Raw genomic sequence first — 26,518 nt, forward strand, 5'->3', positions numbered from 1 at the left:
TATATATATATATATGTATATATATATATATATATGTGTGTGTGTGTGTGTGTGTGTGTTCTTTTTTATAATAGTTTCTGTGTGGTTATATATCTTAAATTACTGGATGCAGTGAAAAGGAAAGAGCTAATTGATTAATCTGGAATATATTTACATTTTTAATTTTAATAGAGAAAGTGACAAATTAAAACGTTTTGAGTTAAGCAGTTCTGTTACTTTTTTTAAAATCTGACAAGTAGAAATTTGAAATGAAGTTTATTAGAAATAATTAGTTTAAAGTGGCTGTGGGGTGCGCAGACTAACATTGTTTTTATTTGAGTGAGGAATTTGGGAACTGATTAACCTTTTTTTGATTAGTTGCGTTTATGGTTCGAAATGACTCCTAGAACAAAGAAAATACCTGTTTTGTTTCTTTATCTTAATGCAGGTGGAGGCCAAAAACATTTGCCAGAGAAGAACTGCAGACAATTATTACAAATGCAGTAAAAGACTCGTATAAAAGGCTTATTCTGCCTTTCCTCACCAGGAACTACAGGTATTTTTGGCATGTTTTCTTCTTTAGGTTTGGTTCTTTTCACAATTTATCAATTTGTCTATTTTGGTTCGGTTTCTTTCATTTTCTTATGTTTTTCATTCTTTCCCTTATATAAAGGAATTTGAAACCATTTTCTACATTTATAACATATACATATATTTCTACTGTAAATTTTACCTTCTGAATTATTTTTGTTGTTGAGCTTAAAGTTAGTATATATATTTTTTTATCTCCTCTCCTCGTTTTTTTTTTTTTTAATTCTTAATTTTTAATTATCTCTGGTTTTCCTCTCATTAGGACTAAGCTAACAAGCGCTGCAGAAAAGGAGTCGATTGCCATGTTTGTGCGGAACCTCCGCCAGCGCTTGTTGGTCTGTCCAGTCAGGGGTTGCGTCATCATGGGAGTGGATCCTGGGTTCAGACACGGCTGTAAACTGGCCATCCTCTCCCCCACAGGTAACTAACACAAAGTCTGTTGTGTTCATTGTGGACAGAAAATTTCATCATCATGCTTCATGATCATCATTGTGTTTGTTCTGTTTTTCTGTTTCAAGGTCAAATTCTTCACGCTGATGTTGTGTACCTGCATAATTCAGGACAGCAAAGAGAAGCAGAGAAATTGCGCCACTTTATGATCAAATACAGGTACTACTACAAAATGATTACTGTTATAAGTACAGAAAATGACTTGTGTTTTGCATAAGTGGGACCTAACTCAGTGAAATAAATATATTAACAATAAAAGAGTAAAATAAACCTAATAACAGTCAAATGTATTTTTTGAACGTTGCTGTTTTTATGCTTACTGATTTTGTTGTTTTTATTTTGTCCCACTAGCTGTACCAAGGTTGTCATTGGCAACGGGACTGCTTGCCGTGAAACTGAGTCCTTTTTTGCTGACCTCATCTCCAGACGTTTTTTTAACCCTTTGGATGTTTCCTACTGGTAAGACATTTTTGGATTACATACAAGAGGAAGCAATTACACATACGAAACATTAAAAGAAAAAAGTAGTAATTTACAATAAAACAGGCTGAAAGTTTAAAATTTCATGCACATGATTCAGCGTAATTTGCTACTTACATCATTATGAAGTATGTAAAATCTAACCTCATACTACGTGCATATGTTTTTGTCCAGATTAAAACATAAATTGTGACTTTTAGACTAAAAGGAATTTTGTCAGTGATGCTTGGAGCTACCTGATTTCAAAAAAATCATCCGTTTGTGCAAGTTCATGCTTGGGAAATCAAGATTTAGGGTTCTAGAAAACTGCCAAATTGTCTGATAGTTATTCAACCTTTTTATTGCAATGCTTTCAATTCAATTTCAATTCAATTTATTTATATAGTGCCAAGTCACAACAGAAGTCATCTCAGGGCACTGAACATAAATATGCATATATAAAATAAGTTAGCAGAAAATCCATATATAAAAATAATCATTTAAGACTTTATCTGAGGAGCAGACTGCTTTGAGATTAACTCCATCACTGAACTCATCTTGAGCAAGCAAGAGGCCCATGATCACTCTGGATGAACTTCAGAGATCTACAGCTGAGGTGGGAGAGTCTGTCCATAGGACAACAATCAGTCGTACACTGCACAAATCTGGCCTTTATGGAAGAGTGACAAGAAGAAAGCCATTTCTCAAAGATATCCATAAAAAGTGTTGTTTAAAGTTTGCCACAAGTCACCTGGGAGACACACCAAACATGTGGAAGAAGGTGCTCTGGTCAGATGAAACCAAAATCGAACTGTTTGGCCACAATGCAAAACGATATGTTTGGCGTAAAAGCAACATAGCTCATCACCCTGAACACACCATCCCCAATGTCAAACATGGTGGTGGCAGCATCATGGTTTGGGCCTGCTTTTCGTCAACAGGGACAGGGAAGATGGTCAGAATTGACGGGAAGATGGATGGGACCAAATACAGGACCATTCTGGAAGAAAACCTGTTTGAGTCTGCAAGAGACCTGAGACTGGGACGGAGATTTATCTTCCAACAAGACAATGATCCAAAACATAAAGCCAAATCTACAATGGAATGGTTCACAAATAAACGTATCCAGGTGTTGGAATGGCCAAGTCAAAGTCCAGACCTGAATCCAATCGAGAATCTGTGGAAAGAGCTGAAGACTGCTGTTCACAAACGCTCTCCATCCAACCTCACTGAGCTCGAGCTGTTTTGCAAGAAAGAATGGGCAAGAATTTCAGTGTCTCCATGTGCAAAACTGATAGAGACACACCCCAAGAGACTTGCAGCTGGAACTGCAGCAAAAGGCGGCGCTACAAAGTATTAACACAAGGGGGCCGAATAATATTGCATGCCCCACTTTTCAGTTTTTTATTTGTTAAAAAAGTTTGACACATTCAATAAATTTCATTCCACTTCACGATTGTGTCCCACTTGTTGTTGATTCTTCACAAAAAATTAAAATTTTATATCTTTATGTTTGAAGCCTGAAATGTGGCAAAAGGTTGAAAAGTTCAAGGGGGCTGAATACTTTCACAAGGCACTATATATATATATATATATATATATATACAATATGTATGTATATCAGTTTTCATTTTCATTTCATTTATTCATTTCTATAGCGCTTTACACAACCATGGTGATGGTGACCAAAGTGCTTAACAAAAACAGTAATTAAAATGACAACAAGTTAAAAGCAAGAAAAAAACACAGCACAATAACAAAAAGAGAACCAGAAATGTCAACACATATTTAAGTACTAAAAGACTGTTGGAATAAAAAAAGTCTTAAGCTTCGATTTAAAAGGGTCAAGTTCAGTATTCTGATGTAGCTCAAGTGAGAGCTCATTCCAGAGTCGAGGTGCGGCCGCAGAAAAGGCACAATCACCCCAGCGTTTATATTTTGTCCTAGGAACAGAGAGCAGGAGCTGTCTGAACTTCAGAGACCTGGAGCGGGCGGGGAAACTTAACATCTCTGTTATATAAGGAGGAGTGAGGCCATTCAGATCTTTATAAACAAATAATAAAAGTTGAAAATCTATTCTAAAACGGACAGAGAAGCCAATGTAGTGAGAGTAAAACAGGTGTGATGTGGTCCCGTCTAGGAGTGTTGGTTAAAAGGCGAGCTGCTGCATTTTGAACAAGCTGGAGGCGGCTCATTGATGACTGAGATACACCAACATACAGAGCGCTACAATAATCGAGCCTAGAACTGATAAAAGCATGAACAGCCGTCTCCAAGTCGCAACGATTTAAAAAGTGTTTGACCTTTTTTAAAAGGCGTAAATAAAAAAAATCCAGACCGGACAACAGAGGCGATATGTTTGTCAAAGTGTAAAGCCTTATCAAAGGTCACTCCAAGGTTTCTCACACTGTCACTGAAGTTAATGTTCAAATTTCCCAGGCCAGTTGTATCTTTGTCACCAAATAAAATCCATTCTGTTTTAGTGTCATTTTAAAACGGGAAGTTCTTGTTTAGCCAATGTTTGATTGCAGAGATGCAATCAAAGAGAGAAAGCATTGGGTTACTGGATCCTGGCCTTAATGGTAAATAGATTTGCAGTTTTGTTAAATTCAAATGTTTAAAACCTCTTTTGTTTGATTTCCCCCAAAATATTCTGAAGTTTCAGTTTTAAAAATATTTTTCCAGAACACATAAAGTAGGACAAACTCAAATATTGAAATGAGTGGGGTATTGGTTAGAGAGGGGCTGATAATGAATGTGAAATTGATTTAACTATAGAAAGCATAAAACCTTTACAAATAAAGAATTCAAAAAGAGTAGACAACTAAACAGACATGTGTGGGTGAGCCAGAAAGCTGGATAAAATGGAGAGCGACAAATTGGAATGTGTCCTCAAGTGAATATCTATTAAAGCCATCTGGAGTTTATTTCACTTTAGTCCAATTAAAGAGATGTTTTTGTGGCCCGAGTCTCGTCCGTAACTAAATCCAGTCCAAACCTCAGAATATAACAGCACAGGACCGTTATCCAAGGATAATAACCACTGACCTCTGTTTGCACCATGTCTTTTACTTTTTGCTCAGCTCCATGTGTGTTTGTTGACTTGAGGTTAGAAGTGGGACCACAGCTCGTACTTGAATGTGCGTCGGAGTTTTTTCAGTGTTTTTAAGTTCATACGTGTGTGTACACTTCAGAGGTCGTACTGTAAGTGTAATCGATCATGTTGTTTCTCCCACATCACATTTTTCCTTTTAAAGAACAGCATCGGTCAAAGCGAAACATTAAGATCCATTTGATTATTATTATTTCCCAACTCCACGTCTATAGATATTTCTATTTTTATGAGCCTTCTTGAGCATTTTCAGAGCAGCAAAATTTCTCATCTTGACATGTCTGCTGTTTTCTTTTTTTTTTTACTTTTGATGTGTCTCTTGGTATGAAAAAGACAAGAAAACCTTTGAGGTGGCATTGAACGTACAATAGCATCCAACTACATTTGTCAGCCAGTAACACGTGTGAGCAGTGTAGCATGGTGTTTTTGTAAAAGTTTTTTTTGCAATTGCATGAACTTTGAAAAAGCAGAAAAAATATTTCTACATTGGGTGTCAAAATTTGCTTTTGATATCCAGACGATAATGCGCCAAAGTTTTCTTTTACTGTCTAACTTCTGTTATTATTCACATTTTTGTTTCTTTTTGCACTCCTCTTTGCCGATTTCTCCCTCAGTCACACAGTTTTAAAAGTTGTGTGCATCTTTTCAAATCAATGTTTTAAAAAGCAAAATCAATCATTGCCTGGTAGACAAGTGTAGTGAACCAGGTCTGACCCTGAAGACCTCAAATCTACCAGATGGACAGAGACTGTTATTTTCATTGATCTGAATAAGTCTGGGCCATCTGATGACTTTCTTTCTTGAATTAATCAAGCAGAAAAGACAATTCTTTATAATCATTACTGTCTTACAAATGTTTTGATAATCAAATTGTGTTAGTTCACTCAATGCTTATAGGTTGAAAAGAACTACTCATCTTTATTTTACATAAACAGTAAGTAATGATTTTTATTCCTCATTCCAAGAAGAAATCACCTGAATAAGCATTCCTTGATTTTCTGTCTGAAATGAGTCAAGTCGTAAGTATGTGAAAGGTTGGTTTTCGGTCAACTAAAATGTTTACCGAGAAAAATGTCATGTTTAAACTTTTTCAGAAGATTACCAAGAGTTGACTCCACGAAGTCTGCTGTTGCTGCAATAATCTTTTCTGTATGTGAAAACAAATTTCATTCTCTGACCTCGACTGTTGATAAACACCTTACGTCAAAACCACTCCTCTTTCTGGTCCTTCCACGAATCAGAAAGCTCTAAATTGAACAGGAAGTCGACCCAAATAAAATGTGGCAACTTCCCAGTTCATGTTAGATTGAGATTGAGAGTGCAGCCGGTTCTGAAAGTTTCAGAGCAATGAAGAGTCCAAGAGAGCAATGAAGAATCCAGAGGTTTTTGGGATTATAATTCTGTTTTGAGCTAACTACGCACGACTCTCTGAAGGTTTGGTAGTTCTCGACGGAGACGCTGAAACGAGTCAGAAAGGAACTACTCCGACGCTGATTCATCATCAACAGGTAGATGGTTCTATTTTGACCAAGTGTACCGTGAGAAGCTGAGATCGGACGGAGCGTGCAATTTCTGGTTAAACAGATTAAACTTCCCTCACATATTTCCTCTGTAAGATAAATCTCAATTTACTCTTAAACTCACTTCTCTCTCACAAAATCAGTACAGATATTTTAGAAATATCTGAAGCAAAGTCCTCAAATCACCGCCGAGTGATTTGAAGTTCATTATTTGTGAAACTGTCTGTTATTATTTTCATATTTTGCCAAATTAATGTAAATGTTTGATGTTAAACTTTGATTCTGAAAATAAATGATTCCATTCATTTGATGGGTCAAAGGTAATAACGTCTCTTGTTCGCATTCCTTTAAATTCAATGCACGGCATTACACAGTCAGAAAAATGAAGAACTCGTGAAAAGTATGCATAAATATATATCCATATATTTGTCATACAACAAGTGACACGTACCTCACGTGACTCACTACACAAGCATAAGATAAAACTTAGCGATAATTTGATGCTTGAGCCCATTATAATTTGTCTGTCAGTATTGATATTTAACGGTCATTCATGCAGAATAATTTATTTCAGACTTCAGTAATTCTCATTCGCCAACTAAAATCGTGTTACCTTAATTAGATTCTAACTTGGATTTATTGAAAATTGAACTATTAGTATTCTTTGACAGATTTTTGTAGTTTTTTTGTTTCTCCACATAGCTACATGCAAAGTAAAGAAAGTAAAACATCTTGAGTTGTGGTGATGATTTTGCAGTTGTTGATCCATTCCATATCTGCTTTGCTGCTAGGTTAATAAAGTTGTCCTCCTAGGTTTTTAAGTCACTATACTAATAATTTGAAAGTGGAGATCTTACCTCAAAATTGGCAGGTGCAATGACTGTGAGGGGTGAATACTTTTAAGACAGGGCAGTGATGGAGAAAAGGAGCGCAGCAGAAACTGCAAGATGTCTGGGTGCTTTCTGTTTCAAGATAATTAACTGACCTAGATTGTGTACACATTGTGATTGTCATTCTGTGACAATAAACAGTTTTAAATGAATGTTATACTCAAACAGGACTTCACAGTTTTTGATTGACAAGTTGCACTTACAAATTGTTCTTGACTATACCGGTCTCATCTGTCTGCATATTCTCAAAGTGAAAAACACTTCCTCTCTGTTTCAACATCCCTGTTCTTTCAACCTCTTTTTATCTGTATTGGCCATTTACTGTTGCTAAAACATTTTCTTTGAAAGTTGAATTTTACATCAACTATCTTTGAAAATGTATATGATGCATGTGTGTGTTACATAGTGGTGGTTTATATATGCATATAGGGAAAGAGAACATACAATTTTATATTTGATCGTATTGTTATCTAACTATAATATAAACATCATGATACCAGACTAAAAGTGATGTGGACAGTCTTAAAAGTTTTTTCTAAATATTTTTAGACTAAGCTTTCTAATGTAATTTGTTAATATTTGTCATATTTGTGTTTGTACTTATGCAAACATTGTACTTGTAAAGATAATTAGGCCTCTGTCTGCTGCTCATGGCTCCTCTTCAGTCAGCTTTGACTGCAGCAGTTCATTAAAGTCCTCAGCTTCATTTACACCGTCTGCTTCCTGTCTCCCTGTGAGCCTTCATTGTTTCTCCACCCCTCCACTCCCTTACCATCCTTTCCCCTCCACACATCTGTCTCTCGCTTTCTGTTCATTTGCCTCAGTGCTCAGCTGAAATGACAGCCAGAAATGTCAGCCTGCAGGACAGACTTTCTAGTGTTTGGTGTGTGTTAAGAGGTGAGATATTCTGCACCAATGTCCCACAGGTTTTGTCTATTTGTTTGTATCTCAAGAACAGGTGATTTCTATCGCACCTTTTCTGGTTAAATAGTACATTGTAACCTCCCTCCCATTATTCTTACAGAGACGCTGCTTTTTCTCTCACTATCCATCCTTCGGTTCAAACAGTCTTATACTGCCTTATACTGGTGGTCAAAAAAGTTACTACACTCAAAACAAATTATCCAACATTTCTTCTTAAATTTGACAATAATTACTAATTATTGTCAAATTTCAAACAATATTATCGTTTATCACAATAATTTCCAAGACGATTAATCGCCCAGCCAAGTTTGTTACCATGACAGGCCTAATTGTAACAGTACCTAAAGAGTTTTCATGCCACAATATTTATGTCACTGTTGCACTTGTAGACCAAAACATGAATTTGAGACAAAGGCAGTTAAGAAGAGTAAAAAGTTTATTTAAATAAAAGCTCCATGAACAAATGTGTTGAACCTCTGAAAGCATCACATTGCCTTTACATGGCAGTGTAGAAAATTAACCTAATTTCCCTTCTAGACTGTTTTTACTGTCATCATCCGCACAGTAATGATGCTGATTATGTAACAACTACGTAAACATTTAACAACAAATAAGTCAATTCTGCTGTTTGTGTTGCAGACAAAAAAAAATCAATATACTGTTTATGTAACTACTGAAACAGTGTGAAGTTGAAATGCAATTTTACAAACACCAAAAATAACAATTCTCTGAGGCACGTACTTATGGACACTTACCATGTACCAAATGATCTTTAACTTTTAGTATTCAATAGAAACACTCTGACTCATCTAATTTGACTTTTCATTCATCAGATTTTCAAAGTAATTGCACACGATCAAGTTTGAGCAATGAATAGCCAAGGTGCTACAGGACAATATACAATGAGACAAATCTGACAAAGTGTACCTGTGATGTCATCACTGACTGCATTGTGGGTTATTTGCCATATAGCTGTGCTCCAATACTAAAAAAATATATATGTATATCAGTAAATCAGTAGTTTTAGTTTAGAACAAACATTTCTGACTGAAGAAAGTTGTTTTGTAGATTGGAGGTTGAATAAACCAGTATGTATAAAAATTGTTAACAGCTTCTCTTGACTGGCTTACTGCCTCCTGCTGTGTGTGAAGTTTTGAATGTGGCACTGCAATGCAACATTTGTTGTTGTGTTTAACACAGACAAAGCATGCAGGCTTTGTTAAAATCTGTAGTAGTGCCCAGCAGTGGTCAGACAGATGACAGTGGAGTGGTATGTTTATATGTTGTTTACGGGTTTGTCTTATCCGTTTTTGTTACTCCCAAGGAGAACCTCAACATCTTCTGCTCTGCCACTTCCTGTTCTGTCTCCTGTCTTTTTATCAATGCCACTGTCTCAAAACCATACAACATAGCTGGTCTCACCACTGGATCGTAAAGCTTTTCTTTGACCTTTGCTGCAACCTTTTTTGTTGCAAATTACTCCTGAGAGTCCACTTCATCCTGCCTGGACACTCTTCTTTACCCCATTTACCATTTAGACCTGTGTCAGCCTTCTGTCCACGGTGCCCTTCCGGTTCTTTTCGTTCCCAGGTGGAGAGGAAACACACTGACTCAATAAAATCAAGAGAGGTAAATTGTTTTTACCCTTTTATGTCCCTAAGGCAGGGAAAAATTACAAGCTCAGCACTGAGGCGTCCGTCCAACCCGTTGCAACCCGTTGCAACCCGTTGCAACCCGTCACAACCCGTCGCAACCCGGAACCAGAAGCAGAGGCCCCGTGCAAAAGAACGCCCCAGCTTATATTGGCCCTTGGCTCCTCCTTCACATCCAGATGGGCACAACCTATCAGAGTGTATCAGTGGGGTGACTGTGTGGCCTCACTGGTCTTCTCTGTTTCTGACTGTGGATAATAGGGTGATGTGTAAATTAAGTGTTGGAAGCAAGCAAAAAAACAAAAAATGACTCATCAGGTGTTGACCCTGGGATCATTCATTGTGAGCAGCTGAGACCGGTATGATCTGTTCCGAACCGAACCAGGTTATGAGTCAGAGTAGACCAGGCCGGGCCTGCAGCACCTGTTTTAATACTTCTATATTACAGATAATTTTCTGAAAGAGGTGGTATTAACTATTCTATAAGTTGTTAAGGTAAATTTCTAAAAGTTAATTTTATTAGTTTGCTACAATTGTAGCCCAACACGCTGCGCTCTGCTATTTTTCTTCAAGCGCAGCTTCAGCTGCGTGTCGAGTGCAAACAATCTATTATTTTTCATGCCAACATGTAAAATCAATGTTTACACGAATTCACAGTCATTTATGAGCACGTAGACGGGCCACCAGTTGTAGTGGTCACGTAGGTACGTGCCACTAGTTGTAGTATGACAATATATGAGATATATGCATACAATATTCACGAGTTCCTCATCTTTCTGACTCTTTTCAGCGTCTCCGTGAGAACTACCAAACCCTCAGAGAGTCGTACGTGGTTTTCAAACAGAAATTATAATCCCAAAACGTCTCTGGACCATCCTGAATGCGTTTGCACCCAAGAACTCTGAACTCCTTTCATTCTTCAGAACTTCTCAGACTCTTAATTGTCAGCAACTCTTCCAGAACCGGGAAGTTGCCACATTTTTAATGGGTCGACTTCCGGGTCATTTGAGAGCTTTTTGATTGGTCGATGGACCAGAAATAGAGGTGTGGTTTGTGATGTAAGATGTTATCATAAGTCAAGGATTGTTTTCAACATACAGAAAAGATTATTGCAGACGACCAGACTTCGTGGAGTCTCACGCTGTTGTATCTTCTCAAATAGTAAAACATGACATTTCTTCTCAGTAAACATTTTAGTTGACCGAAAACCGACCTTTAACATACTTACAAAACTTAGCTCATTTCAGACAGAAAATCAAGAAATGCATATTAACCTGATTTCTTCTTTGAATGAGGAATAAAAATCATTACTTACTGCTTATGTAAAATAAAAATGAGTAGTTCTTTCCAACCTGTAAGCATTGAATGGAACTAACACAATTTGATTATCAAACATTTGTAAAACAGTAATGATTATAGAGAATTGTCTTTTCTGCTTGATTAATTCAAGAAAGAAAGTCACCAGATGGCTCAGACTGTATTCAGATCAATGAAAATAACAGTCTCTGTCCATCTGATAGATTTGAGGTCATCAGGGTCAGATCAGGGTCAGATCAGGTTCACTACACAATAAACTGAATTAAAAAAAGTTACTACCATCATTTTTTATTTTTTACTGGGATTTCTGATAACTACTTTTAGTTGTTCAGCTTAAACACAGTTTCCTTAAAGTTGCCGTGAACGGTCATACTTTTGTGTATTTGGGGCCAGTTGGCTGTAACATGCTGTCAAAAATTATCTTATCAGAGATCACAAGCATGTGGGGTTAGGTTTAGGATGTCTGTCGGCAGTGATGACTATTTACACACACTATGACCATAGCTAAAGGCAAATAGAAACCACATCCAATTTTGTGACCACTTGCTCTTTTGTTCCTGAAGGCAAGGAGAGAACCACCCTCTTACTATTTTTCTTAAAAACACAGTTGGATCCTTGAGGATCTTGAAGCAACCGATCATACTTCCAGTATAGTTTCTCCTGCATCAAATTCTTGATGCTGTATTCTGTAGATTTGAATAGTCTTTATTTTATGTTTAGGTTAAGGTAACCTTTAGCTTTCAGCTGATGTAAGTTTCCTCCCTACATGCCCTGCATCTTTACCCTTACCTTTCCATTGCTGAAAACTTTGTCACCGTTTTCTTTTGTGTGTTGTTTTAATTTTCCTGATCAATTGTATTTATGAGATGCCAGAGAGCAACCCACTCAGTTGCAGCAAAACCCATTTTTAAAAAACTAACGTGTATAACAGTATTCGCCTTTGCTGACGCACAGTCATGCTCACAGTAAGTCCTTGACTGTCTTGCCCTTTGGCTCACTTCTGTTGTGATGAGATCATTATTACTGGCTAGTTGATGGACCTGGAGGACAGTGGTGGGAACTGTATTTCTGACTTTATATGGTGCTGGCTATGTGTATCCCTTGTCATGTCCTCTGTCCAGGCATCCTCCTAGGGGCCAAGCTGAGAGATTGATGAACATACAGTGGCAGGAACAGAGATGATTGAGTGAGATCCAGGCTCTTAGTACCCCCAGAAAGGTTTGAAGGTTGGATATATGGAGGGACAGATGGATTTAGAGGCATGGAAAGGCCGCAACCTGGCTGTGGGGGTCCATCTTTGTTTCAACAAGGAAATGAACCCATGGGTGAATGACGATGAAAAGGTTATATATGTGACATTACACAGAAAGAATGAAGTTTGTGCTGAAAATGGTTGTAACATTGCATGAAGAAGTAAAATTGTTTAAACATAATTTAACAGAGGTTCCGATACCAGTATTTTCTGAGCCAGACTTTAAGCCTGAACAATATGGGTTTTTAGTGAAAATGCAAACTTAGGTCACATAGTTACAGTCAGGTTTGAGTCTAACGTTTAAACTGGATTTAACAAAAACAAGATTTACAACATGACTTTTAGACCTCACTTAAAAATTGGTTTGGCACTTAAAATTGGCACTTATTTGTGCACTGAATTTTTACAAGACCATATCTGTCTGTCTGTAGAGATAGATCAGTGGCTTTGAATGTTCTCAGCCCATTAAATGGCTGTTATTAATTGTTATCCCCATAGGTTGTGTTCAGACTGTACCTCCTAATAGGTTTAAAGGTACATTCTTGTTGCTGATAATGTGCAGCTTCACCCACGTGCAGCTTCACCCACTATTGCTGATGATATGCAGCTTTGTCAGCATCTAAAACCGAAAGCTTTTTCTTGTTAGCTTTTTTGAACCCTTTTCCTAAACCTAACTTTACACCTGACCCAGAGCACTGACCCTAAACTTAACCCCCTGACCCTTGAAGCTTAACTTATCCCTGATCCTAAACCTAATTCCCTGATCCTTGACCCTTAACCTAAACCCTTGATCCTATTATCAACGATAAGAACATACCTTTAAACCTACTAGGAGGTACAGGAGGGACAGTCTGAATGTAACCTACGGGGATGGTAACAACTAAAAACGGCCGTTTAATGATTGATAACATTCGAAGCGGATATTAGATGTGGCTTAAGAGATAGGATAGAGAGATGGATAGATCCTTTCTTTATATTGCCTATCATAATTAAGGATGGGGGTGACTACAGTGGTGGACAATGAATATCTCCCTTTCACCCACACACCTGCCTCCCCTCCACCATGTCTTACTGGTGGCCAGCCTTTTCACCCACTATCATTCCTCAGGCTTACAGTGTTCACTGCAATAGTCTTTCATGTGACAAACGTGGGATGAGTCTGCATGTGTGTTTTTGTCATCTTAAGGGCTGTATTTGCATGTTGCTGTGTGGGGTACAAGTACAGGCCTTTGCTGCTACCAGTTTGATGTGAATGTCTGTGAGGCTTTGCTCTTTTCAGACATGCCTAACACTGGCAGTTGAAGTTTGTGTGTGTGTGTGTGTGTGCGTGAGCCTGCCTGCCTTCTAGCGCCTCAATAGAGACTGACGGCCCTTGACACCTGCCATTTGGACGCTTTTCTCTGTGAAAAATGTCATCGTCTTTAGACCCGACATGCATGTGTGTGTGTATTTGTGTGAATGAGGGAGAGATATGGCACATCTGAATTCTTCTCCCTGAGGTCAAACTTTGCAGCTGACTGAACAATGGATTTAAGCAGTTTGAGCAGCCTAGACAGAGGAACTTGGCAAGTGTGGCGTATATGTGCGTGCTGCATGTATATACATACTGGTATGTATATATTCACCATTCACTAATACACACACACACACACCAAGATTTGGAAGTTTGTGTTGGACACTTGCCTTGATGAGAGAAAGCAAAGTGAAAATTACCCATATTTGTCCTGACTGACTGTGTGTGTGTATTATATATATAATATATATTATATTTATTTATTTATTTATTAGATTTATTTATTTATTTCTCTTTAACACAAACCGAAATGTGGGAAACGGTGAGACATCATAAGTTGTTCAATTTACAGTAGTTACAGAGTTTGACTTATAGGTTGTATTTTTTAGCATTATTAATTTGGAATACCTTCAAAATAAAATATTTAATAATATTTTTGAATTTATAGATAACCGAAATATCAGATTTACATCAGCATAGAGTTTACTCCTATTATTGATGCTGTCTGTGACTGCCTGAAGTAGACTAAACAATAACAGATGGTTTGCGTCTTTGTTGGTGATTAGTTTTGACATGTTTGTTGAAGCTTTAGGTCTTATTTGGGGGATCTTTCTATTTTAAGCCTGGACCCATTCATGTGTCAGTCAAAAGATATTTTGGTGGTATGTTTGAGATAGTTTTTCTGTGGGAAAAAAAAAGTTACATTGATTAAGGCCAAGGCTTATGCATTGGTTCTTCATAAGTCTACGTTCACTCTGTTCCATTTATGTGTAATAAAAACAGTAAATTAGATGTGGTCCAGGCGTAAGAGCAGTCTGACAGCTGGAATGCCTGTGATTTGATTCGACTTCCCCACCCCACCTTCTCCAGTGTCCTTGGACAAGATCTTTCTATTTAACCCCAGTTCACCCTGATCTGACAATCAGTGTGCAAGTGTGTACGTAAATAGTTGAATGTGGCTTTTGATGCAAAAGCATTTCGAATGATCTTAAACAAGACTTTATCAACGTGCTGTATTTGCCATTAACTTGTAATTTTTTTTGTCTTATATGTGCCCAAATTAAAAAAGGAGTGCCGATAAATTTGACACATGTTTGCAACTACAGGGTACCAGATCAATTCCCCTTTTCTTGTGTTTTTTTTACATGTTGTTACATACCAGTGGCTCCTGGCAAAGGGTAGGATAGGAAGGAGCTGAAGCTTTTCTGTCTAACATGATATGTTGGAAAAAGAAAAAAAATGTACAAGCATAAGAGAATTTATTTTATTTAAAAAATGTGTGGGTGCACTTTGTTAATAATTAGGTGAATGTAAGTGCTTCAAAGCTTTCTAACCATTTTAATGTAAATTTTTATTATTTATTGATTTGTTCACTTTTTACGGACGTTTTATAAACCTATTTGAGGAGAAAGGGGTTTTATTAGGGATGCACAATATTATCGGCATGGTATCGGTATCGGCCGATATCAGCGATAAAGTTAATTAACAGACATTGGCCATTACATCAGAATAATTCACCAATATAAAAGGCACTGTTTTTTAAAATATATTATATATTTATATAGTGTTACATCATTTTCAGCCCCATTTTTGGCATCTGCAATTGGTAGCAGGCCAAACTGATGAAGCCCATGCAGAATAACAGGTCTCTCTGGTAAATGAGTCCTTGAGGCTCAATGGGAACTAACCTGTATAAATAAAGGTTGAATGAAAAAGAATAATGTAGTATTTTAATTCCACAGCAGAGAAAGCTATGTAGTTTCTGTAAGTAGGTCTAGGAAAAAATATATCGGTATTGATATTGGTTATCGGTCAAATAAGTTTTAACATATCGGATATCGGCCAAAAATCTAATATCTTGTATCCCTAGGTTGTATGAAAATAAAATGAACTTAGTGTTGTATTAAAGCTATGTTGGCAAAATGTTAAAGACGTGTATTGCTCAACTGTATAAAATGCATTTGTTTTTGTCCATTGCTAATATACATATAACACAACTTTACACAGTTTCTCTGTGTGAAACCTTGGATAACTTGAGGTATTAAGTGGGCATTTATGATCTTTTCTTATTAGTTTTTGCTATATTTCCAATTATTTCCAACTTTTTTGTTGTTGTTAGGATAATATTGCCCTTTTTTCCCCTGCTGAACCACTGAACTGCTTTGAATTTATTCATTGAGACCCTGAAGGCAGTAATGAGGTATCAAAGTGTGTATCCATCTCCTTGTTCTGTTGCGATTCTTTAGGGGCAGTCATTATGTGTCTGGTTTTGTGTGTCTTTAGTATGAGTACTGGGTGGAGATAGGAGAACCTGTTTGTGACTTTGCCCCAGGGAGGGACAGGGCTGAAGCCAGACTTGTGTTTATGTGTCCATACAGTTAAGACAGCAAATGAAGACACAAAGAAATGAAAAGCCCACATGACCAGGAGTTACTGCCTTACTCCAGGAGGCAAGCTGTGCCTTTGGATCTAAAAGTGTGTCTGGAAATGCATTGGCCGTCCAATCGCAGACGACCTTCTGTTGTATGCTAGGGTGATACCCTCACTATGGTGACAGTCATGGAGGCTGTGGCAATGAGGGCTCCGAGCTGTATCCATGACACTGCTGTTACAGAGGTCCCCCAGCAGTATCCTTAATTAAGTTAGATGTGATAGGGGTTGTTGGACACTCTTTTTTTTTTTTTCCCATTCATGCTTGATTATATCAAATCTTAAATTTATTGTTGCCCCATCTCTACTTTTTTTCTATCTTTGTCTATTTTTTTGCTACTTTTTAAATACTGCCTAACTTTTTGCAGTGTTATTAACAATATTAAAATGTTATTTATAATGTGGAAAAAAGGAGGTTGTGGATGTTTGGGTAGAGTGGGCATCATTGTGTATTATGTAAGAAATTAATATATCTCCTGCCGCTATGTGTTTGTACATATGTCTCTTTGCATTAGGCACAGCGTATCAGACTAATGACCAGCGTTGCTTTGGCCTCCTTGAAGGTCATGTGCCAGTGCTCGTTAGCAGTGTCGCCATGGCGATATGTCAGCTGTCAGCACAATGGATAGGGAGCTGACAAAAAGAACAGAGGACAGGAAAGTGAAGCCATGAGAGGAAGTTAATTTAAACATGATTCTCATCAGAAGGCCTCTGCCACTACTCATTAACAAGATACTTATATGTGGCAAGGTTGTTGCGGCACGTTCTAAGCCTCTGGTATAAGATGTGTAATTGTGTGTCTACATGCCACACAAGGCTTTACTTTCGGACATAGGGGAGGCGTTATTGACCCCTGTGACATGTTAATTAGCCCTGAGGAAACTCCCGTTTTTTCCAACCGTCCGAGAGTTCAAGAAGAACAAACAATATGACAGGTTCAGTTGTGTGTCATCAGTTGTGGCACAGTATCACTGGCTTTGTTGTGCTGCTGCCCTCGCTGCTTGGTAATGGAACATTAAACAGACCATTTTGTAGTGAATACATTAACATAGAAAATATGTGTATATTTTTTGATGACCAACTTTTATTTTTTTACGTATACAGTATATCTAAATGAGAAATATGCTAATAAAGAAAAAAAAAATTGGTAAAATAGACTAATTTCTGAGAAAGAAAAAAAATTAAATAAATAATGTAAATATTACCCAGGGTGTTTTTAGCTTGTTTATTTTAAAAATATTTTAAACTTTTTTTTTCTTTTTACATTTAGCCACTAATAATTGTACTAATGACTTTTCTCTTTTTTTATTGTATTATAAAAGTGAAGAAAAAAAATCTAAAAATGGATTTGAAAGTAGACCAGACTAGAATTAATCTAAAATAGTGCAAACATTAGTATAATAAAAGTGTGCTTTGAAAGTTATTTTAATTAAAAAAAAAAAAGAAATTCTCAGAATATTCATGAAAAAAAAAAATCACCAATAGCAATGCACTTGAAGACCTGTAGATGGCAGTAGTGACTTATAAATCTTTGCATAGAGCTGCAGTTCTATTCAAAATCCACACACATTAATCATACTGCATTTTATTAAAGTGTCAATCATTTCTGTATGACAAGATTGATATTCTTTGAACTGTTTAGGCAGAAAGTATGAATGCTCTGAAGGTATAACCCATAGTTCAAAAAATCTCAGTCAACTGTCTAAATGACCTAACTACCAGTTCTGAACTTAAGTATATGCCACTGGGCTTTGCATGTTGGGCTCACATGGTTCTTTAACCTGTATGTGACATGGCGCCTGGAGGCATTTGAAAGATTTTAATTGTGTTGTTAACTTCGAAACGACTTATCATAAAGCTATTTTGGATATGTCAGTCATAAGTTCAAAAGGGAAGCTCAAGTCAGATGTAGAACCAGTTTGATAAGTTGTTACAAGGTTCTTGGCTGAAGTAATATGTGCCAGCATTGTGTCTGGGAAGTGGGGTTAACACTTTGAACTTTTTATTTGCCTGGTATTTAATATTACTCATTATTTCACATCTTTTGTCTTCCCTTTATCCTTTTTTTTTTCCATCCTTCAAACAGTATAACCAATGAGGCAGGTGCTTCCATCTATAGTGTGAGTCCTGAGGCGGTCAAAGAGATGCCAGATTTGGACCCAAACCTTAGAAGTGCAGGTATGTCCAGCATTCAGTCTGTTTTGATTTTATCTGTAGGTGATTAGACAAGTGTTTGATTGGGTATGTGCTTGTTCAGGTCAAGCCATTAAAGTTACTCGTGTGTGAACAGTTTGTACACTACCTTTTTTCATTACTGTCAAAATGGTGAAACGTGTGAAGGGTCTTCACAATATTTCAGAGCTCATTATGATGATGTGTAATGAACAACATAAATCATAAAGTTTCTTGTTCGTGACATTATATTCATAGATTAAATAAGAATGAAGTTTGTTAGTGAGTTTTCCCCCAATAAACCATACAACTCAAATAAAAAAAATGTACAGAATAGCCTTTTATGACAGGTAGTTGTTGAAATTGGTCCTACAGGACAAATTTCTTATTACAATGAGGATTATTATTATTATTATTATCTATATTTAGAGAAGTCTAACAATATCCCTACATATTTAAACTTTATTTCTAATTTATTTGTTTTTAACTTAAAACTGTAAATTTGTGGGATTCTGTTTGGGTTCTTTTATGATTTTTCTTGTTTCTCAAACTTCCTTTGACTTCACCTCACCTAGCTTTCCACTCTTTCCACAACCATCATGGCTACACAGTGATATGTGTTTGATCAAAGGGAAATAAATGCCGTCATTTTGAGATTAAAATTGGTACTTACACAAACAGTCAACACAGCACTGTTATAAAAGCAGGTTGCAAACAATTATTGTTGTAACTAAATTGTGATCAAAAACCCAGAGATAAACTTGTGACAAATAAATGTTTGATTTGATGATTATCTGGCAATGGGACTTCTGATTTAACCTAGCTTTACTCATCAGTTAGCAGACATTCAGCTTTCTACTGCAAGGAGTACACAACCTGGGAATAAACACCAAAACTTTACAACACTTTTTTTTAAGTAGCAAAAGTTTTAACAGTGATCACAGTAAACAATGTATAATTTTAAGTCCGTCGCCTCATAAATTCTTCTTTTGGTTCTCAGAATTTGTGTTGAATTGAGTTTCCTTTTTCCTCTGTGCAGCCCAGCCTGTATCGACTTCGTACGCTTTTAATGATTTAAACATGATTTTATCGCCAACAATGCTTGTTGCATGTCACACTGTGCAGCTTGTAGTGAACTGAAGATCGATAAGATGAACAGTGGGTATTACTTTCCATATATTACTAACATCCCAGAAAACAACATGCATTGAGTTGTGGAGAACAAATGTTTCTAACAGACTTCCTATTCAACAACCATAAATCAAGCTAGCCAGGATTATTCCCTATACTTGGTTTCTTTGGTCAGCAAAACTGAGAGCCATATTTATATTCTTGACTAAAACCATGGAAATCATCAGCTATACACTAAAGTTCATGCTCAGTAATCCAGGAAAAAATCCAACAATGTTCAGTCAGGTCATCTGGACGGTTTCTTTTTTCTTTTTGAGGCATTTCGTCCTGCATCCAAAGGACTTCTTCAGTCTGAGGAGCCACCAAACAAGCAACACACTCCCATAGTGGAAAAACAAAGTTTGCTGGTGATAATGCTAATTACCTGGATTACCTGGATTATTGAGCATGAACTTTGGTGTTATGAACCACTTTGGCATGATTGCCTCTGAGGAGTGGACGGGGGAGAGGGCGGATGCCGGAGGCCATCTTATCACCAGTAAACTGTTTTTATCCACTCTCGGAGTGTGCTGCTTGTGGGACTCAGTTTGTTTGGTGGCTCCTCAGACTGAAGAAGCCCTTTGGATGAAGGATTAAAGTCTCCAATTAATTTTTTTAAATTAATTAATTAATTAAAAAAAATAAACCGTCCAGATGACCTGACTGAACATTGTTGCATCAGCTACACAGTATCCATAAAAACAGAAGGGAGGTGTTGGCCCATGCGTTTTTTACCATTTAAAGTCCAAAGACATTGTTCAAGTGTAGGACCAATTTGCAAAATGGCAAAACAGGAGGCAGGTGGATTAAACAAATTAACTTTAACAACCAAACAGGGTGTGGATTAGGGAATCAAGATAACATTTATATCCTAAACGTAAGACATGCAGCATGAGGATCATAGACAAAAGGTAAACATAATAATACAGAAAGAAAAAACAAGGACTTGATATTCTGGCTCTGGTAATCAACTGAAAAAAATAACTGGTGTGAACTAAAGGTGTAACTGGAAACAAAAACAACAGAAAAAACTAATAGAAAGGGTTTAACAAAAAAAAAAAAAGTGAGAAGTAATTAGAATTCAGATAAAGAAAGCCAGATTATTGTAGGGCAATATAGGTTCAACCTATAAATCTGTGTAAACCGATAAGTAATTAAAACGTGAAATAATAGAAATCATAAATGCAAACTCAACACGTTTCACCATTTAACTTCTAGCGTTGTTTATTTAAATTGTAATGTACCATGTTATATGGTGCAACTGTCACAGGGTTTACTTTTAGAAATAAGGAACACTTAGTTTATGGCAGGTAAACCAATCTGCATATCTGTGAACATTTGTCAAATTAAAATAAAAGCAGCACACCAACGAATGCTTAACAAAACGCTGCGCATGTTTTCAGTGTGTCCGAGCAGGTTCCTCATCTCTGCTGTACATTGCCTCGTAAACTTTTAATAAATGCCGGAGAGTTATGCTACTTTTCCTTTTACAAAACCGCTCCTTCTAGAAGGAACTGGGCGGAGTAGAGAGACAGGATAGATGGAAAGAGTATTTGGAGAGTTCTGGTGGCGTACTGAGCAAGGTTAAGGCTGAAACTTCATCCCTGTCTAAATATTATCTCAGCAGCAGCCTCCTGCCGCAGCCAGAAGAAAGACAAGAGCCATTGATTCCAGATCAACTCTCCTTACTACTTCCCATCCTCCTCGTTCTCTTTGTCTTTTTTGCCACAAAGATATGAATCTGACACATCATGCTGAATTACACCCATGCTAACCTCAGAATTTCAAACATGTATTTAGTGCGTAGTACTTATAAAACGTTTGTGAGAAGTTCTATAAAGAGACAAGATTAGTGGCAAAAATATTGGTGTATAATTTTGATCAATCATATTGTGTTTTTAAAGCACAAGTTTCTGGTCTGTTTTGTTTTTGTTCAGTATTTTTATTTGATAGACCTCAAATGAAAGAGGGAATTGAATACCTTAGTCTAACCTTTTGGGTTTGTGGTCATTCAGTAATTTATTTAATAAAACACATTACAGTTTAGGACGTTTGCTTTGTTACAAGTTAGAATCAGAACTAAACTATGGATTTATTTTTCCCTTCTTTTGTATTATTTCATTCTTAAGTGTATTTAATTATTATCCTTTCTGCGTCCTGCCTATGTAATCATCATAAATGCATTTTTTTATTTATAGTTGCAAGCTAAAACCTAAAAAGCTACTCTAATTGTGTTTGTGCAGATTGTATGTTTGTGTGCTACATTAGATCTTCTGTGCTAGTGGGCACAAGATTAGTTAAATCTGTGTTTTTTAGGTTCATGGTTTATCATGATGCTAAATAACATCTGCAGAGTCTTGTGTTAAATGGCAGCTTTAATTAAATATTAGTGGGAGGTGGTGGAATGACAATTAAGTTTGGCCTGCCCTCAGGACAGATCTGCATTATGCAGAAAATTAGCATAATCAGTAATTATAAATAATGCAGTTTTGCATATTCAGTTGTATTACAAGTATATAAAATGCACAAATGTTTGCATCTCATTTGTCACAAAAATAACTCTTGTGTGTGCGTGTGTGTGTGTGTGCACACAAACAGTGTCTATTGGAAGACGTGTCCAAGATCCCCTGGCTGAACTGGTGAAGATTGATCCGAAACACATAGGCATTGGAACATATCAGGTAACTACGTTTTTTCATCTTTTTTTGTTTTGTTTCAACTATATATTGGCCTTAAAACTGCAAATACATTATAGTTTTTGGTTTGTGAGGAGATTTTGAAAGGAGTCTCCCAGTAAATATTGGTAGTTTTTAACAAAAATGCAGCTTTTTTATTTTATTTTAAACCACTAAGTATTTCTTTGTGCTTAGCAAAAACAGTGATTGGTATTTTTTGTTCAGTTCAATATTATTGTTTTGCTGGTAATTTACCTGCCTGCACGATAACATTTTGCCATGTTATACTTTTTATTTCTTGCATATTCAGAAAAGCAACAATTTGGTTGGTGTACGAGGAGGAATGTATAAAGTATAAAGTTTATTCATTTTAAAAAAACAAAACAAAACAATTCCATAAACTATATAAAAAATACAAGAGATTTAAAATGAAAGGCAGCAGAAAGAAGAAAAAAAATCTTATTATATCCATGGAATATCCAGGAATGTAAGAACACTGTAGAGCAGGGGTATTCAACTGGTGGCCCGGGGGCCAAATCAGCCCCACGGGTGTGCTCAGTTCGGCCCAACAATCAGTTCATTTTTAATAAAACTAGATTTTAAACCATAAAACACACTTACTTAATAACAATAACTGCTGGATGTCCGGCCCCTGAGCTCTTGGCTTTCAGTAACTGTGGCCTCCTGAGCAATTTAGTTGAAATTAAATGTTGGAGAGAGATTGCTTGTAGGGATGGAGTTAAACTTGGTTTTCAACAGATGATGCTAAAGGTGACTAATTCACTTCATGGTGCATATGTTGGCTTGTGATTATAGCTATTTTTCCATTTATGTTTAAGTGTGCATGCAGATGAAGCAATGTTAAATGAAGTGTTGAATTTGAACACGCTGCCTGTCATTGTGCGGGGAAGTAAGATAAACATCAAAATCAGGTTCCTACTTTTTGCATCAGCAGTGAATTCAGAATTATTCTCATTGCAAGGCAGGTAAGAAAATGGACAAGAATGGGGAAAAATACAGATAGAGTTAGGATGAAAAGTGAATAAACATTCAGGGTAAATTGTTTGACTGCCAGCTATATAATTAAATAGATATTGATTTACTTAATGCTGAAAGTAAAATGAACTTTTACTATCTAACTACACCAGGTACTGTGGAGTGGCTGAAGCTCAGGTGTTGTTCTCTCAAGCGTAGAGCAAAAATGGCAGAATTCCTGTTCTTGAGGATGTGAAGCTCATTTAACGTTTGAGCTTTGAAGCGAGAACTGAGCTGCGTGACAGCGAGGCAAATCCATTGTTGGAAAAATAGCAAAGTATCCATCTTCAGAAGTTAGAAAGTCCTTGGCTTTTTGTTTGATGAATGTCAACTAAACATGAAACAAAACTGATATCTAATGACTTTATTATTCAATTAGAATTCTGACAAATTGAGCTATGGTTAAAAAAAAGTATCAATTCCTTTGGGACTGAAGTGACTCCATTTAACACTGTGAGCACTCACTACTGACAGTTGGCACTTGTATCATATTCTTGTGTCGTTCAGTGTGCGCTCTAGCATATCCTCAAACAAGACACTATATACTTTGGTCAATATTTGATTAATATTGACTACAGTATCAATTTTAACCAAATATTGAACAGTCAATATTTGATCTTTTTACTTTCCAAATCTTTTTTTTTAATAATTGGGTGAACTTTGGGAGAGCACAAGCCATTTATATTTGATGATGTTGGACTTTGTTTTACTGTAGAGAAAGAAAAAGAAAAATTAAACACAGAAAACGTAAAACTGCAGAAGCTTTCAGTGAGAGAGGGAGAAATGTCGGCTGTACCCTAACAAAAGGGAATAAGGAAAAGATTTGGCTGATAACGGACATTGGAGAGTGAAAGGAGCAGGTCTTATTGTGCAAGTGCTTGTGTGTGTTGCTGAGCGTGTTAGGTCACAGGCTCTTGTCTCTCATCACGTTCTGCTGGGCCCTCCTGGGGTGTCCATGGTTCTGCACTTCTCTCTCTCAGATCATGTGACTAGGTCAACAAATGATAATATAACAGAGTAAATAAACTCTGAGTGCTGACAGATATAAGATGGGACATCAGTTTGACCAGCATGTGAGCTCACACACACTCGTGCACACTTTCTTAACCACCCTTTAACCTCTCAGAGTTAAAGGGTGCGTAGCGTGCTCAATTGCATCTGTTTATGTATGCATAAGTGTCTTGTGTGAATGTGTATGAGTGAGAAGAGTGAGCTCATGTTCTTGGTGTGTGTGTGATTTATGGTATTTTGAGGTTTCTGAAAGTTTATTTCTATTAGACCCAAAAAGCACAAGGGCAGATGTAACTCTATACAGCTGGCACAGCAGGCGCTCCCCTTCTCTCTCCCTCTGCTGACTCAATGAGTGACAGCTCTGAGAGAAAGGCGGAAATGAGCTGAGGGCAAAAAAAGTGAAGCCCATTAAAATCGCATTGGACATAAGTATTGGTTTGGGAACATGGTTTTTACTACAGCACCGGCAATCGACAAGTTTTGCAGGATGCCGGTGTTGAAGCAGGAAAGTGTGAATCCAAACCTAATGTTATTCTTTCTATCAATAAGGATCTTTACAGGCATTTGCATTCGTGACATGTGCATTTAAAAGACTACTTTAGATTGAGGGCACTTAAACTGACAAGTATCCAGCAGTCTTGTCTTTCAATAATTAGCGACTTAACAGGAGTGACCTTTTAGACAAATCCCTCTCACTCATTTTTGATTTTTGCTATGGCCTGTTAACAGCTCGGCAAGCCCCACAGCTGTGAAACTAACTGCTACTGAAAAATACACACAAAGGCACTCACTGCTGCTTAAGAAAACATCGCCCACCAACCGGATATTAAAGAAACTGTCACTCTTTCCCTCAACTCTCACCTATTCTTCTTCTTCCAGTCCTGCTTTTTGCATGTTTTTTCTTGTCCAATGGCTGCTCTTTATTTGCCTTCTATGACGTGAACTACGGCTGAGAGTTTTTTCTTTATTGTACAAAAACAATTTAATGGGAACATCCAAGCACATCTTTACTATAATTTTTTTTTTCCCAGAAAAGAATAATAAACTGTGGTGAAACCAGTTCTGTTGAAAGTATGTAAACACTTTAAAGCTAATTCAGAGTCGCTTAGAGCCTCTGCTTTTGTTTTTTTTACTCCAATGAAATTATGTGCACAGTCATGTCATTCATGTTAAATCACTTGAACACAAAATATACAGTTGTTAGCACGGCAGACATGGAGGCTGTGTTATTAGAAAAGTTTAATTTGTTTCATACAGCAAACTTTGTTTGAACAACAGGTATTTAGAAGTATAAAGAAAAGTTTTCTTTGAGCTGGATTGCAAATGTTCAAGTGGCAAAATAAGTGATAAAACAGACAAGTTTTTCTACGGTGATTGTTATATTGGTTATTAAGGTAAATATATATTCAATGGTTTTAAATATCTGTAAATAAAAAAAAACTGTTGGCCAAGGAAATGTAAATATTAGCACATTTAGCAGTTTGGATTTTTTTTTTTTTTTTAAACAAAAGCTTTCAGATATGAATGAAGGAATTTTATGTTTGCTCAAATAACATAATATGCATGTTGCTAACCCAGTCGTGATAAGGCTGAGGTTTGGCAAGCAGCAGGGGTTTTCCATCTGACAGTTACAAGCTTATTTCCACCCAAACAAGTCAGTAGCAAAGCACAATCTTTAGGGCACATTTGCATAGACTTGAAAAGAGTTGTGTGAGTGACGGCACGTTCACACCGAGGTCACAATCCTGTCCTATCATTCAGTTTTGAGCGGCAGTGCCTTGAGGAGAGACAGGAGCCGACGTAACAGAGGGTGGAAAGAAAAGTGAGAAATGAAGGCTAAATGGTAACTGATAGTTCCTGCTTTGACTCAATGAGGCGTGAGAAAAAAAAATTACTAAAATATAAGTTGTAGAAGCTGCCACACGCAAACTAAAAGTATTTAAAAATTTTTCTTGTGATTTGTCAAAACAAGATGTTGAGCTTGTTTTAGTAAGCTTGTGAGAAGAGTTAATCATTTATCTTTGCCTTTTTTTGTGTGTGTGAATTTACACACTGGTGACATCAATCCACAAGTTACTACAGTTTCACTCACTTTTGTCCAGCTACAGTTTTTAGTGCTGAACAATTTATAACTCAGGTTAGAAGATTTGTTTTACAGATAAGATATTCAGATCAGTTATATTTGTTGTCACGGTTTAAACATACAAGGACATTACTGAAGAGGTTGAAGGGCAAAGTGCATTACCATCAGAAACTTTTAAGATTAGCAAATAGGGATGCAAGATATTATCGTCATGGTATCGGTTTTGGCCGATATTAGCGATAAAGTTAAATATCGGACATCTGCCATTCATCAAAATAACTCA

General features: G+C 36.8%; 1 protein-coding gene across 1 annotated transcript in view; it reads left to right on the forward strand.

Moving 5' to 3' along the window:
• srbd1 (S1 RNA binding domain 1) overlaps positions 1-26,518 on the forward strand; it is a 65,835-nt gene that overhangs the window by 16,594 nt on the left and 22,723 nt on the right. The window contains exons 10-15 of the mRNA XM_037697285.1: positions 428-535; positions 833-990; positions 1,089-1,179; positions 1,372-1,479; positions 18,176-18,267; positions 22,030-22,112. Of these exons, the coding sequence (XP_037553213.1) occupies positions 428-535; positions 833-990; positions 1,089-1,179; positions 1,372-1,479; positions 18,176-18,267; positions 22,030-22,112 (640 nt within the window). The remainder of the gene's footprint in view (positions 1-427; positions 536-832; positions 991-1,088; positions 1,180-1,371; positions 1,480-18,175; positions 18,268-22,029; positions 22,113-26,518) is intronic.

This window comes from Nematolebias whitei, chromosome 1 (genome assembly GCF_014905685.2).
Source record: "Nematolebias whitei isolate Nwh7 chromosome 1, NemWhi1, whole genome shotgun sequence".
In the NCBI taxonomy this organism is placed as follows: domain Eukaryota; kingdom Metazoa; phylum Chordata; class Actinopteri; order Cyprinodontiformes; family Rivulidae; genus Nematolebias; species Nematolebias whitei.